The 14,060-nt window shown below is 45.6% G+C and overlaps 1 protein-coding gene across 1 annotated transcript; it reads right to left on the minus strand.

Moving 5' to 3' along the window:
• Window positions 1–596: 596 nt before the first annotated feature.
• tp4a2 (tyrosine phosphatase type IVA 2) lies at window positions 597–13,791 on the minus strand (the record flags this gene model as incomplete). The annotated part of the gene is given in 5 exon segments (NM_001140107.1): window positions 597–1,820; window positions 2,168–2,242; window positions 8,734–8,864; window positions 11,839–11,931; window positions 13,034–13,791. Coding segments are annotated over 5 exon segments (507 nt in total). The 3' UTR covers window positions 597–1,708.
• Between the last annotated feature and the right edge of the window lie 269 nt (window positions 13,792–14,060).

A 14,060-nucleotide genomic window follows, 5' to 3' on the forward strand; every position in this document is an offset into this window, starting at 1 on the left:
CATGTGTATATGTTGCACAAGACAGTTTGATAAATGCTAATAATTTGTTGCGCATGCAAATCCTAGAATCTCCACGCACGCCAGAATTTAAGACATTTACACAGTTGATAAGGGCCCCCAGCTGTTGACACCCCATGCTGGTTTTCCATACATTAGCCTCAAGCTCCGGGCCTCCCAAGTATTTTTGGGATGTCCTTTTTTCCTTTTGACTTGTGGGTTACATTTGAGTGATTTAGCACACACATGCTTATCCAGAGCGATTTAGGGTTAAGTGCTGTGCTCAAGGACACACAGATTTTTCACCTAGTAAGTTCGGGGATTTGAACCAGCGACCTTTCGGTTACTCTTAAACGCTTGGTTACCTGCCGTGCGTTCAGGATTAGAGCTTGCTTGGTGATGAGACGTGATCCATATCAAATAGATGATTGATATTTGCCATGATAGCGTGACTCAGCAATTTCTCCTGTCACAAAAAGTTCTGCAGGAATGATAAAGACAAGTAGACAACAACAACAAAATAGGTGGTCATTTCAAATACTCTAAAACATGGAAAAGGTGAGAAAATAATCACATGAAATAACGTCATACAAGGTAAATCTTATTTCCATTTCTTTATTTCTTTTTTATAACCAATAGGAATTGAGGATATCTTCAAAATGGGTAAGATGATAAAAAAGACACTGACCATTTGCTTTCTTTTCCACCTCTGTTCCTTCAGAGTGAGACTAGGGATTAACAGTTAAGATCATTGTGTGTGTGCATGCACAGTCATTGTAGGAAAGTCCTATTGTAAACCCAGTAAGCAGCCTTGGTGAATGGAAAAAAGTACCTACAGTAAGACTAGCCAAGTGTCTTCCTGTGAAACTGGCTCTGTGTCTGATGGTCACAAGGGGGTTTGGGGTCTTTTCCGAGGTGGACTGAATATTGCACTGCCGCAAGATTGTGTAATTTTTTTGAAAGAAAATGAAAACATGTCTCTAGAATAAAATGAGAAACAGAAAAGTGTCCTTGCCCCCAACCCCAGACTGCCTTGCTAGTTACAGCCAGTGAATAAATACAGCGGACATATTTAAAAACCCAGCCAACCCAGTAATTAAAAAGTGACTTCAAGCAAGTGGGGTAGAGAGAAAAACATTACTGCATTTTCAGTGGAACTTTTCAGAGATTTTGTGTTGTACAAAAATACATCAATAGCCAAATGGACAGTAATTTTTCCTTTTTCTTCTAATGTGGTGAAGGGTTTACAAACATAAAAAAAAGGTACATAACCCCTGGGCAAATCCATAATTCATCATTAATAGAAAAATAAACAAATCATCAATATTGATACCATTTTAACATTTGTAGATTTTGTTTGTTAAACTTTCATGTAGGTGTAAAAAAAAAATAAAGAGCTATCCCATGATTCAAAGCGGAAAATAAAAATGTTGAAAAAATTATGTGCCCGTGATAGGACACTGGTAACTTGGAGGCGGGCCTATATCTGTGTGCGTTGACCTTCTTGTTCATTGGTTCGGCTGGTTGAACCCCTGGATTTGCATTCATTCAAATGTAATCATTCGCTCGTTGATTAATTGATTCTGTGATCAATTAGCCATGTCTCAGTGTTAACAAATCACAATAATTACTGATAGTTCTCTCTCCCCTTGGTTGGAATAATGTTGTTCCCACTAGCTGCTGTTTTCTTGAGACGCTGCACACAGACACTTTACTGGACGCAACAGTTGGGGCCGTTGGCATCTTTGAACCGCAGACGCATCTTGGGTCTGTATTTCTCCAGGTAAAGAAGCTGCTTGGAGTTGAACGCGCCACGTCTCTTCCTGAGGGGAGGGAGGGAAAACAACAAAGTGGTCTCATAACGTCACAGGAGACCATGTAGCACATATGCAACAATATCCACACAAATCAATATGTGCCCTGGGCAAATTCTAACAAACTAATGAAGAGAATACATGACAGTACAAGTTCCACAGCACAGGAACATTGGTTATTGGTTAGGCTCCGTGCCCTGTGTGGAACAGTGGTGGCTAATGGCACTTCAAATGGGAGGGACAGGCTCATAGTAAGAGCTGGAATGGAACAGTATCTAACATGTGTTTGATAGCATACAAGCCCCCCCCCACCTCCCTTACCAGCCTCCACTGGTGTGGAAGTTAGTGGTACTTACTGTCGTATGAACTGCACCGCATCCTCATACTTCATCCCAGTTTCAATCAGCGCTAAGGCCACCAGGACTGGAGCTCTACAGCATAGACACAATATATAGAAATAAATGAGAGCGAGCAAGCAACAAATACCAGCCGGCATGGGTGGGGATGTAGTGTAAAGCATGCTGTGTCATGGTTATGTAGGTAGGGGTAGTGTAAAGCATGCTGTGTCATGGTTATGTAGGTAGCAGGGTAGGGAGGTAGTGTAAAGCATGCTGTGTCATGGTTATGTAGGTAGCAGGGTAGGGAGGTAGTGTAAATCATTCTGTGTCATGGTTATGTAGGTAGCACGGTAGGGATGTAGTGTAAAGCATGCTGTGTCATGGTTATGTAGGTAGCAGGGTAGGGAGGTAGTGTAAAGCATGCTGTGTCATGGTTATGTAGGTAGCAGGGTAGGGAGGTAGTGTAAAGCATGCTGTGTCATGGTTATGTAGGTAGCAGGGTAGGGAGGTAGTGTAAAGCATGCTGTGTCATGGTTATGTAGGTAGCAGGGTAGGGATGTAGTGTAAAGCATGCTGTGTCATGGTTATGTAGGTAGCAGGGTAGGGATGTAGTGTAAAGCATGCTGTGTCATGGTTATGTAGGTTGCAGTGTAAAGCTGAGACATTGGCCTGGGAAACCCACAGGGGGGTGGCCTGGGTTCACTGCAACCCCGCTGGGGCATCACGTTCACACACAGTGTGATAAGTGTTACTGTAAGCAAACCTCTCAAGAAGAAAAAAAAAATCCACCACAAAACTTTAAAAATTCCCAGACAGACTGCACAGAATGTCAAAACTCAAAGCTGACAGAGCATTCTTGTGTGGGTTTTCATAGAGAAGGAGAGAAGAGGGAGAGGAGGGACAGTGAGAGGGAATATGAGAAAGAGACAGAACGAGCACCCTTTTGTTCATGCCAGGGTTTCCGTTAGGAAAATGTGGAGCTGGACAACAAGATTTTAATTTACTGGCCATTTGAGAAATGTGGACCTATAGTGCATTCGGAAAGTATTCAGATGCCTTCCCTTTTTCCACAGCCTTATTCTGAAATTGATTAAATAGAGATTTTTTACAATTTACAAACACAATTCCCCATAACGACAAAGCGAAAACAGGTTTAGAGATTTTTGCAAATGTATATATAAACTCAGCAAAAAAATAAACATCCTCTCACTGTCAACTGCGTTTATTTTCAGCAAACTTAACATGTGTAAATATTCGTATGAACATAAGATTCAACAACTGAGACAAACTGAACAAGTTCCACAGACATGTGACTAACAGAAATAGAATAATGTGTCCCTAAACAAAGCGGGGGTCAAAATCAAAAGTAAGTCAGTATCTGGTGTGGCCACCAGCTGCATTAAGTACTGCAGTGCATCTCCTCCTCTGACATTCCTGTCTTGCAGGAAATCACGCACAGAACGAGCAGTATGGCTGGTGGCATTGTTATGCTGGAGGGTCATGTCAGGATGAGCCTGCAGGAAGGGTACCACATGAGGGAGGAGGATGTCTTCCCTGTAACGCACAGCGTTGAGATTGGACTGAGCTTGTTGTCATTGCAGGCAATGATGCTGTGACACACCGCCCCAGACCATGACGGACCCTCCAAATCGATCCCGCTCCAGAGTACAGGCCTGGGTGTAACGCTCATTCCTTCAACGATAAACGCGAATCCGACCATCACCCCTGGTGAGACAAAACCGCAACTCGTCAGTGAAGAGCACTTTTTGCAAGTCCTGTCTGGTCCAGCAACGGTGGGTTTGTGCCCATAGGCGACGCTGTTGCCGGTGATGTCTGGTGAGGACCTGCCTTACAACAGGCCTACAAACCCTCAGTCCAGCCTCTCTCAGCCTATTGCTGACAGTCTAAGCACTGATGGAGGGATTGTGCGTTCCTGGTGTAACTCAGGCAGCTGTTCTTGCCATCCTGTACCTGTCCCGCAGGTGTTGTTACACATGGTGTGCCACTGCTAGAATGATCAGCTGTCCGTCCTGTCTCCCTGTAGCGCTGTCTTAGGCGTCTCACAGTACGGACATTGCAATTTATTGCCCTGGCCACATCTGCAGTCCTCATGCCTCCTTGCAGCATGCCTAAGGCAAGTTCACGTAGATGAGCAGGGACCCTGGGCATCTTTCTTTTGGTGTTTTTCAGAATCAGTAGAAAGGCCTCTTTAGTGTCCTAAGTTTTCATAACTGGTGACCTTAATTGCCTACCGTCTGTAAGATGTTAGTGTCTTAACGACCGTTCCACAGGTGCATGTTCATTAATTGTTTATGGTTCATTGAACAAGCATGGGAAACAGTGTTTAAACCCTTTACAATGAAGATCTGTGAAGTTATTTGGATGTTTACGAATTACCTTTGAAAGACAGGGTCCTGAAAAAGAGACGCTTCTTTTTTTGTTGAGATATATAAAAAAAGAATTAACTTATTTACGTAAGTATTCAGACCCTTTGCTATGAGAATCGAAGTTCAGCTCAGGTGCATCCTGTTTCCATTGATCATCCTTGAGATGTTTCTAAAACTTGGAGTCCACCTGTGGTAAATGCAATTGATTGGACATGATTTTGAAAGGCGCACGCACACACCTGTCTATATGAGGTCCCACAGTTGACAGTGCATGTCAAAAACCAAACCATGAGGTCTAAGGAATTGTCCGTCGAACTCTGAGACAGGATTGTGTTGAGGCACAGATCTGGGGAAGGGTACCAAAAAATGTCTGCAGCATTGAAGGTCCCCAAGAACACAGTGGCCTACATCATTCTTAAATGGAAAAAGTTTGGAACCACCAAGAATTCCTATAGCTGGCCGCCCAGCCAAACTGAGCAATCCAGGGAAAAAGGCCTTGGTCAGGGAGGTGACCAAGAACCCAATGGTCGCTGACATACAACCATCTCTGCAGCACTCCACCAATCAGGCCTTTATTGTAGAATGGCCAGACAGAAGCCACTCCTCAGTAAAAGGAACATGACAGCCCACTTGGAATTTGCCAAAATGCACCGAAAGGACTCTCAGACCATGAGAAACAAGATTCTCTGGTCTGATGAAACCAAGATTCAACTCTTTGGCCTGAATTCCTCCAGACATGATGCTTGGCAACCTGGCATGGTGGCGGCAGCATCATACTGTGGGGATGTTTTTCAGTGGCAGGGACTGGGAAAATAGTCAGGATCGAGGGAAAGATGAACAGAGAAAAGTACAGAGATCCTTAACGAAAACCTATTCCAGAGCGCTCAGAACCTCAGACTGGGGCGAAATTTCACCTTTCAACAGGACAACGACCCTAAGCACATAGCCAAGACAACGCATGAGTGGCTTCAGGACAAGTCTCAATGTCCTTGAGTGGCCCAGCCAGAGCCCAGACTTTAACATCTCTGGAGAGACCTGAAAATAGCTGTGCAGCAATGCTCCCCATCCAACCTGACAGAGCTTGAGGATCTGCAGAGAAGAATGGGAGAAACTCCCCAAATACAGGTGTGCCAAGCTTGTAGCATCATACCCAAGAAGACTCGAGGCTGTAATCGCTGCCAAAGGTGCTTCAACAAAGTACAGAGTAAAAGGTTTGAATACTTATGTAAATGTGATCAGTTTTTTATTTTTTATAAATGAGAAAAAAATGTCTAAAAGTGTTTGTTTTTTTAATGGGGTAGTGTTTGTAGATTGTTTTTGTCAAACAATTGAATCCATTTTAGAATAAGGCTTTAACGTAACAAAATGAGTTAAAAGTCAATACTTTGAATGCATTGGGTGAATAAAACCATTAGGGCTTCTACCCACGTTGCGCAGAATGACAGAAATCACATTTTGATTATGGTAATTTAGCTTAACAGAACATGCAACTCCTGTAATGATCAGCCAATAAAACATAATTTGCGGGAAAACCCCATTGTAAACAGAGCACCTGATGCGAGCAGTTCCATATGTGACAGATGAAAATCTCTGTTAGAAACTTAGAAAGAGTAGGAATCTAAATAGGCAACAACTACAATGGGTTGCTAATATGACTAAGATTGGGCCTTTGGCTTCTGGATAATGAAAGAAAGATGATATGAAAACCAATAGCAATTAACTTTTTGAGTTCTAATTTATTTTTATAGGGACAGTGCACATTAATCAACGTTTCAGTAAAAGTGCTGGTTTTAGCCAACCGGCTAATTTTCAACCACAGTCCCTTGGCAGGTTTTTAAAAACAATTACAATACAGACAATGAGCAGTGAGCACACGCAGAGCAACATAGGACAAGCAAGACATAGCATGCAGACAGACCAACATAGCACAAAAAGACAAAACCCATAAAAGCAACAAAGTGTTTCCACACCTCACAAGCTACAGACAACATGGAAAGCAGCAATACACAGCTAGGGATTATGTTCACAAATCTGACTGACCTTTAGCCATGTCTTCATGTTTTTTGTGAAAGTGTGATAGGTGGTGCAGTTGTGTGTGTCTGATGGCAGTGTATTCCGGACATGGGAAGGCATGGCATATGAGTAAGTTTTTATACAATAATTGCCTTGACGTTTCTATGGTCAGATTTTGCCTAGGCTACTTTAACGCAAGCCAAGACATACATAATAATGAAGTAAAACGTTCAGGTTTAACGTTAATTGTTTTAAGTATATGTTTTCAAAATGCATACTACCTCCAGCTCACATTGCAAAGTGGTGGGTGATGTGCTGATAGCCTGCCTACCATTGCCTTTGCACTTGAATGGCGAATCGGAAGCGCACTTCAATTACCAGTTGAGAAATAAAAATAGTAGCTCTTTTCAAATCATGGCCATCAAAACTGTTAACACACAATTGCATTTAGAATGGTCGCGCAATGACTGGGCTTATAAAAGCAGTAGTAGCCCTAGCGCTGTCTGACAAGATATTCCACTCAAAGTAAACGCTATGAAACATGACGACTAACGAAAATACAATTTTTTGGGCTAATTAACCTATAGACCGATAAGCATGACGGTCAAATGTATTTACACCCACTGATATTTACATCAATTAATAAAATTACTTAGCAACAGGATTGTTTTTTTTTTGACTGGCCGACAACAACCTTATTTAAATCGGCTTTTAATGTATCGTTTAATGTATTGGCCGAATACTGGCAATTACCGGCTAACGGAAACCCTGGCAGACACGAGATAGAAAGTGAGAAGGCGCAAGAGTGTGAGCGTGAGATAGAGGGAAAAACAACCACTAACAACTCCTCCCACGCCCTGAGTCTCTAAAGGCTGTGGCTGGTTGGTGTGAATAAGACCATCAGAATGCTGCCGGCCCTGAGGACTGCAGTAAACACAGCACCAGGAGATTCATGCAGAAAAACAGGTCTGTCTGACCAGCACCACTGCTTACAGAGCCCACAGCAATGTGTGTGTGTGTTTTTTGGTTTTACTATCCATGTGGGAACCAGAAGTCCTCACAAGGATAGTAAAACAAGGACCATTGGACAAGTGGGGACATTTCGCCGGTCCCCACAAGGAAACAAGCACACCTGATTCAACTTGTCAACTAATCATCAGGGCCTCAATGAGTTCAATCAGGTATGTTTATCTGGGGCTACAACAGAAATGTGTACTGTTGGGGTTACTGGAGGAGGGCTTACTGGAGGACTGGAGGTGGGCTGCTGGGGGTACTGGAGGAGGGCTTACTGGAGGAGGGCTGCTGGGGGTACTGGAGGAGGGCTGCTGGAGGAGGGCTGCTGGGGGTGCGAAACACTGGTCTAAGTGATGCGCTGACTCAATGAAGGGTATAACCCTGGACAGGCGTGAGTAGTGTGGAGCCCATCTTGGCAGACTGCGTGAGGGAGCCTCTATGGCAGGGGTGTCAAACTCATTCCATGGAGGGCCTAGTGTCTGCTGTTTTTGTTTTTCTATTAAATTAAGACCTAGAGTTCAGGGGAGAAGCGAAAACCCGCAGACACACGGCCCTCTGTGGAATGAGTGACACGTGCTCTATGGGATCAACTTGAGGGCCGGAAAATCGAATGGTGTACAGCAGCACACCCTGGAGAACAAGGCTAACAGGGAGAGAGAATGAGAGAGGCTAAAGCTAATCACACAGAAGCTATAGAGAGAGGATGAGGAGTCCAGAGCATACCCTACCCTGGAGGACCAGACTAAGTATGACAAAGCGAGACAGAGGCCAACACTAACAGGAAAAAACCCTAACAGAGAGAATGAATCCAGCACATACTCCAGAGAAAAAGACTAGCAGGATAGCTTAACTGAGACAGTGGTGCTAACAGCAGAGAAGCTAGCTATAAAGTGAGGGGATGAGAATAGCGGGTAGAACCACAGAAGCACCAGGCTAATGCTAGCAGGTTAATAGACAGGGAGAGATTGATAAGAACATGGGGGATATTTAAGCTAAAAGAGGGAGAAACCAACAGAGCAGATCGTGGCACCTGGAGACCACAAGAGAACCAGGCATACACTAACTTGCAAACAGGCTTAGCATGGAACATTGTAATCAAGGCCACTTACACTCATTAAACTCACCTGTCCCACTTTACACATACTTAACCACACAGGTTAACACACTCACCGGCCCAGCCCCGCCACACAGTGCACAGCAATACAGCAGCCAGGCTCGCTTCTGAACTTGGTCTTAAGCAGGTTCAACCAGTCGTCCACTATCTTGGTGGGGGGCGGGGCACCATCATCAAAGGGCCAGTCCTACGGAGGAATAGGGGCAAAAACGTCAACATGGATCAAACCAAGGACTGGGAGTTAATTTAAGGGCTGGGGGGTACTAAGCTAACATTTGGAATTGTTTAAAGATCTTCCCATAGATCATATAGCAATTTGATTTTACATTTTTTGACCCCTTTAAGTATACGAATTAAATATTTAATTTGGCCTTTACTACTATAGGCCAAAGAAACACATTGAATAATATTCATAAATGGCAAAAAAGACAGTCAAAAATGAATATGAAAAGGTTTTGAAGTGTGTCCTATATCTAGGAGCTAAAGGACCCTGTCTTTCAAAGGTAATTCGTAAAAATCCAAATAACTTCACAGATCTTTATTGTAAAGGGTTTAACCACTGTTTCCCATGCTTGTTCAATGAACCATAAACAATTAATGAACATGCACCTGTGGAACGGTCGTTAAGATACTAACAGCTTACAGACGGTAGGCAATTAAGGTCACAGTTATGTAAACTTAGGACACTACAGAGGCCTTTCTACTGACTCTGAAAAACACCAAAAGAAAGATGCCCAGGGTCCCTGCTGATCTGTCTGCGTGAACGTGCCTTAGGCATGCTGCAAGGAGGCATGAACCCTGCAGATGTGGCCAGGGCAATAAATTGCAATGTCCATACTGTGAGACGCCGAAGACAGCGCTACAGGGAGACAGGACGGACAGCTGATCGTTCTAGCAGTGGCAGACCACGTGTAATAACACCTGCACAGGATCGGAACATCCAAACATCACACCTGCGGGACAGGATGGCAAGAACAACTGCCTGAGTTACACCAGGAACGCACAATCCCTCCATCAGTGCTCAGACTGTCAGCAATAGGCTGAGAGAGGCTGGACTGAGGGTTTGTAGGCCTGTTGTAAGGCAGGTCCTCACCAGACATCACTGGCAACGTCGCCTATGGGCACAAACCCACCGCCGCTGGACCAGACAGGACTGGCAAAAAGTGCTCTTCACTGACGAGTCGTGGTTTTGTCTCACCAGGGGTGATGGTCGGATTTGCGTTTATCGTCGAAGGAATGAGCGTTACACCGAGGCCTGTACTCTGGAGCGGGATCGATTTGGAGGTGGAGGGTCCGTCATGGTCTGAGGCGGTGTGTCACAGCATCATCGGACTGAGCTTGTTGTCATTGCAGGTAATCTCAACGCTGTGTGTTACAGGGAAGACCTCCTCCCTCATGTGGTACCCTTCCTGCAGGCTCACCCTGACATGACCCTCCAGCATGACAATGCCACCAGCCATACTGCTCTGTGTGTGATTTCCCCGCAAGACAGGAATGTCAGTGTTCTGCCATGGCCAGCGAAGAACCCGTATCTCAATCCCATTGAGCACGTCTGGGACCTGTTGGATCGGAGGGTGAGTGTTAGGGCCATTCCCCCAAGAAATGTCCAGGAACTGGCAGGTGCCTTGGTGGAAGAGTGGGGTAACATCTCACAGCAAGAACTGGCAAATCTGGTGCAGTCCATGAGGAAAAGATGCATTGCAGTACTTAATGCAGCTGGTGGCCACACCAGATACTGACTGTTACTTTTGATTTGGACCCCCCCCTTTGTTCAGGGACACATTATTCCATTTATGTTAGTCACATGTCTGTGGAACTTGTTCAGTTTATGTCTCAATTATTGAATCTTACGTTCATACAAATATTTACACGTTAAGTTTGCTGAAAATAAACGCAGTTGACAGTTGCTGAGTTGATAAGCAAGCTAAGGAAATATTTGTTTTACACATTTAACTCCTTATTTTTGTTAGCACAAAACTACCGCCATACTTCCATTTGTTTGTGGGGGTTACCTTCTGATTAGTCTCGTGACATTTGTGGGGGTCGTAGAGCAAAAGGGTGAACACCATGGATGCTACAGACGTTGTCGTGAGAAGGTTGATTTACAGGAAGTCTCATGGCCTGACAAACACCGCTGTAACACGGCCACCTTCCACCGCAAATACGGAAGCCCGCCATAGGCTGCTGCGGTGGATTGAGACGCAACCCCATATCTAGCTTAAATTGACAGATTTTGATTGATTTTACTAGCTTAAATTGACCGATTTTTTTTTGTTTTATGTTACTTAGATTGACCCACGGGTGAGTCAACAGACTTAAAGATTAACCAGTGCTCAATGCAGTACAGGATTCAAAGCCTGATTGAAGCAGAGCAGCTGTATCATGTGTGTCTAAGTTGGGAAGCTTGATATGCTGAAGTACTGTGTGTGTCCTGGCAGACAGCCTGACCATCTGAGCCTCTGTACTTGTGCTGACTCAGTCTCAGCTATGGCTTAGCACATCTCGCTCTCCCATATCATCCTCTGCCTGTCGCAGCCTTCTCTCTCTCCGTCTGACTGTCCTATGATATCATGGGCCAGTTTTATGTAGGCAACTGTCACAGATCCTGTTTCATATTTGAAAAGTGACAAAGACAGGAACAGAAAGGATTGTGTTACTAATAGCTTTTCACTGTAGTTTGCCAATCAGCCATGCTTTCAACATTCTGCTATCCTTCTCAAACATTTCATCCAATACATTGGAGTGACAGCCAGAATGTGGAGAGGAACACTCCAGGATGAGGGGTAGTAATCATTTCCTCTCCCAAACACAAAGTGTCTCTGGTTTTCCTGAATCACCTGTGGGACAGCTGAATAAAAAATACGTATTATGTTGTACAATAAAGTGCACATAAGAGAGAAACAGACAGAGCCAGAGATTCCTTCCTGTTCTCCACCCATTAGCTCAGCACACTGCGGGAGGCAGACAGTCTCTGTTCCTCTGTCCTCAACTAACAGAATTTCTCCAGAGGGGCAACCCCACCTGTTTTATTTGACATTCCATGAAAAAGAAAAACAAAGTGAATCCAAGTACCCTCAATTCCTGGGAAGAAAACAAAAGGATCCGGTTTTGGTTCAGTACAAATTCTGACTGCTCTCTAGGAGTGTGTGTGTTATCCTCACCATAACTTCAATCCCCTCCTTCTCCACTGGGGCCTTGTCGTAGGTGGCGTCACACACTCTCACCAGCGTGTTCACCTCAAACTTCTTCAGCTCCTGAGAGAGACAGAGAGAGAGACAGATAGCGAGCGCCAGAGACAGATAGCGAGCGCCAGAGACAGATAGCGAGCGCCAGAGACAGATAGCGAGCGCCAGAGACAGATAGCGAGCGCCAGAGACAGATAGCGAGATAGCGAGCGCCAGAGACAGATAGCGAGATAGCGAGACAGCGAGCGAGAGAGCGAGCGAGAGAGCGAGCGAGAGAGCGAGCGAGACAGCGAGCGAGAGAGCGAGCGAGAGAGAGCGAGCGAGAGACGGCGAGTGAGAGCGAGCGAGAGACGGCGAGTGAGAGCGAGCGAGAGACGGCGAGCGAGAGCGAGCGAGAGACGGCGAGCGAGAGCGAGCGAGAGACGGCGAGCGAGAGCGAGCGAGAAGCGGCGAGCGAGAGCGAGCGAGAGACGGCGAGCGAGAGCGAGCGAGAGACGGCGAGCGAGAGAGTGCGAGAGACGGCGAGCGAGAGAGAGCCGGCGAGCGAGAGACGGCGAGCGAGAGACGGCGAGCGAGAGACGGCGAGCGAGACAGATAGCGAGCGAGCCGGCGAGCGAGACAGACAGCGAGCGAGGCAGACAGCGAGAGAGGCAGACAGCGAGACGGCGAGCGAGCGAGCGAGGCAGACAGCGAGAGAGGCAGACAGCGAGAGAGGCAGACAGCGAGAGAGGCAGACAGCGAGAGAGACAGCGAGAGAGACAGACAGCGAGAGAGACAGACAGCGAGAGAGACAGACAGCGAGAGAGACAGACAGCGAGAGAGACAGACAGCGAGAGAGACAGACAGCGAGAGAGACAGACAGCGAGAGAGACAGACAGCGAGAGAGACAGACAGCGAGAGAGACAGACAGCGAGAGAGACAGACAGCGAGAGAGACAAACTTGTACTCCAAAATATTTATGTTTAATTGTAGGTTGAAGTGAGTTTGTTATTGTCTATATTGGTGAGGTTATTGATGCACGTAGTCAGATGTATGTTTAAGTCTCTCCAGAGTGAACTTGAGCGTTGAATGGTTATACATGCACACACACACACACACACACACACACACACACACACACACACACACACACACACACACACACACACACACACACACGTGGCTGCCTCACCTCAGTGAACTTGTTGAGCGTTGCGTTGGTGGGGTTGTGTGTGATGAGGAACCTCATGCCCTCGTAGGTAATCTCCACTGCTGCAGGGCGGTTCATGTTGGCGAGACGGCTTTGAAAACAGTTACAATTAAATACTTAGAATCTCTCTTACAAGAAGGATGACTACTTTTGGCTCAGATGTCAGCAGGGACTTGTAGAATTCTGTAGGTTCAAAAAATAAATAAAAACACGACAACGAAGGGAAGATGTGGAGGATGGTGTGGGTAACACGTGTGGATGGCTACAGGAAGGTTTAGATAAAAAGAGGGATAAACTAAAAACTGGATGATCTAGTCCACAAGGCTCCACAGTGGGTGTAAAAAATATTTTAAAAATAAATAAACAAAAACAAAAACTAATGCAGAGACTATCCACCAGTCATCCAATCGGACATTCAGATTTTACCCCATTCAGGAGAGTGGTATGTGATTGGCTTCTGGGAGAGAAAGCAGGAAGTAGAGGAGAACTAGGCAGTTTTCTTATTGGCCGCTCAGGGGACAGAGCTGGGCAATTTGGCCTTGGACTACGCGATATCCCAGGGGACGTTGGAGGAGACAGGGGTTCCCAGTGTGCTGGCTTCAGGGGGGCTTCTGGGTAGCGTAGTCCCGAGGGGAGCGGACGATTCACTTGTCCACGAAGGCGAGGTGCTGTGCCTGGCAGAAGTCTCCACTGACGCTCACATACGCCATATATGTATGGTCCAAATCAACACAGAAACACTGCCCAGAGCGGAAAGAGAGAGAAGGAGAGGGGGGGGGAGAAGGAGTAGGGGGGAGAGAGAGAGAGAGAGAGAGAGAATGTGAAGGAGAGAAAATGAGAGGGAGAGAAGGAGGAGAGAGAATAATGTGGTTAGATAAACTCAAATAGACAACACAGTCCCCTTTTAGCAAGGCACCCTTGAAGTTCTTAAAGAGCAAGACTAGGCAGAGAAATCTAAAAGCAGCGGTTGGGGAAACTGGAAAACTCATTACAGCAGAAATATGACTCC

This window comes from Salmo salar, chromosome ssa14 (assembly GCF_905237065.1).
Source record: "Salmo salar chromosome ssa14, Ssal_v3.1, whole genome shotgun sequence".
NCBI lineage: Eukaryota > Metazoa > Chordata > Actinopteri > Salmoniformes > Salmonidae > Salmo > Salmo salar.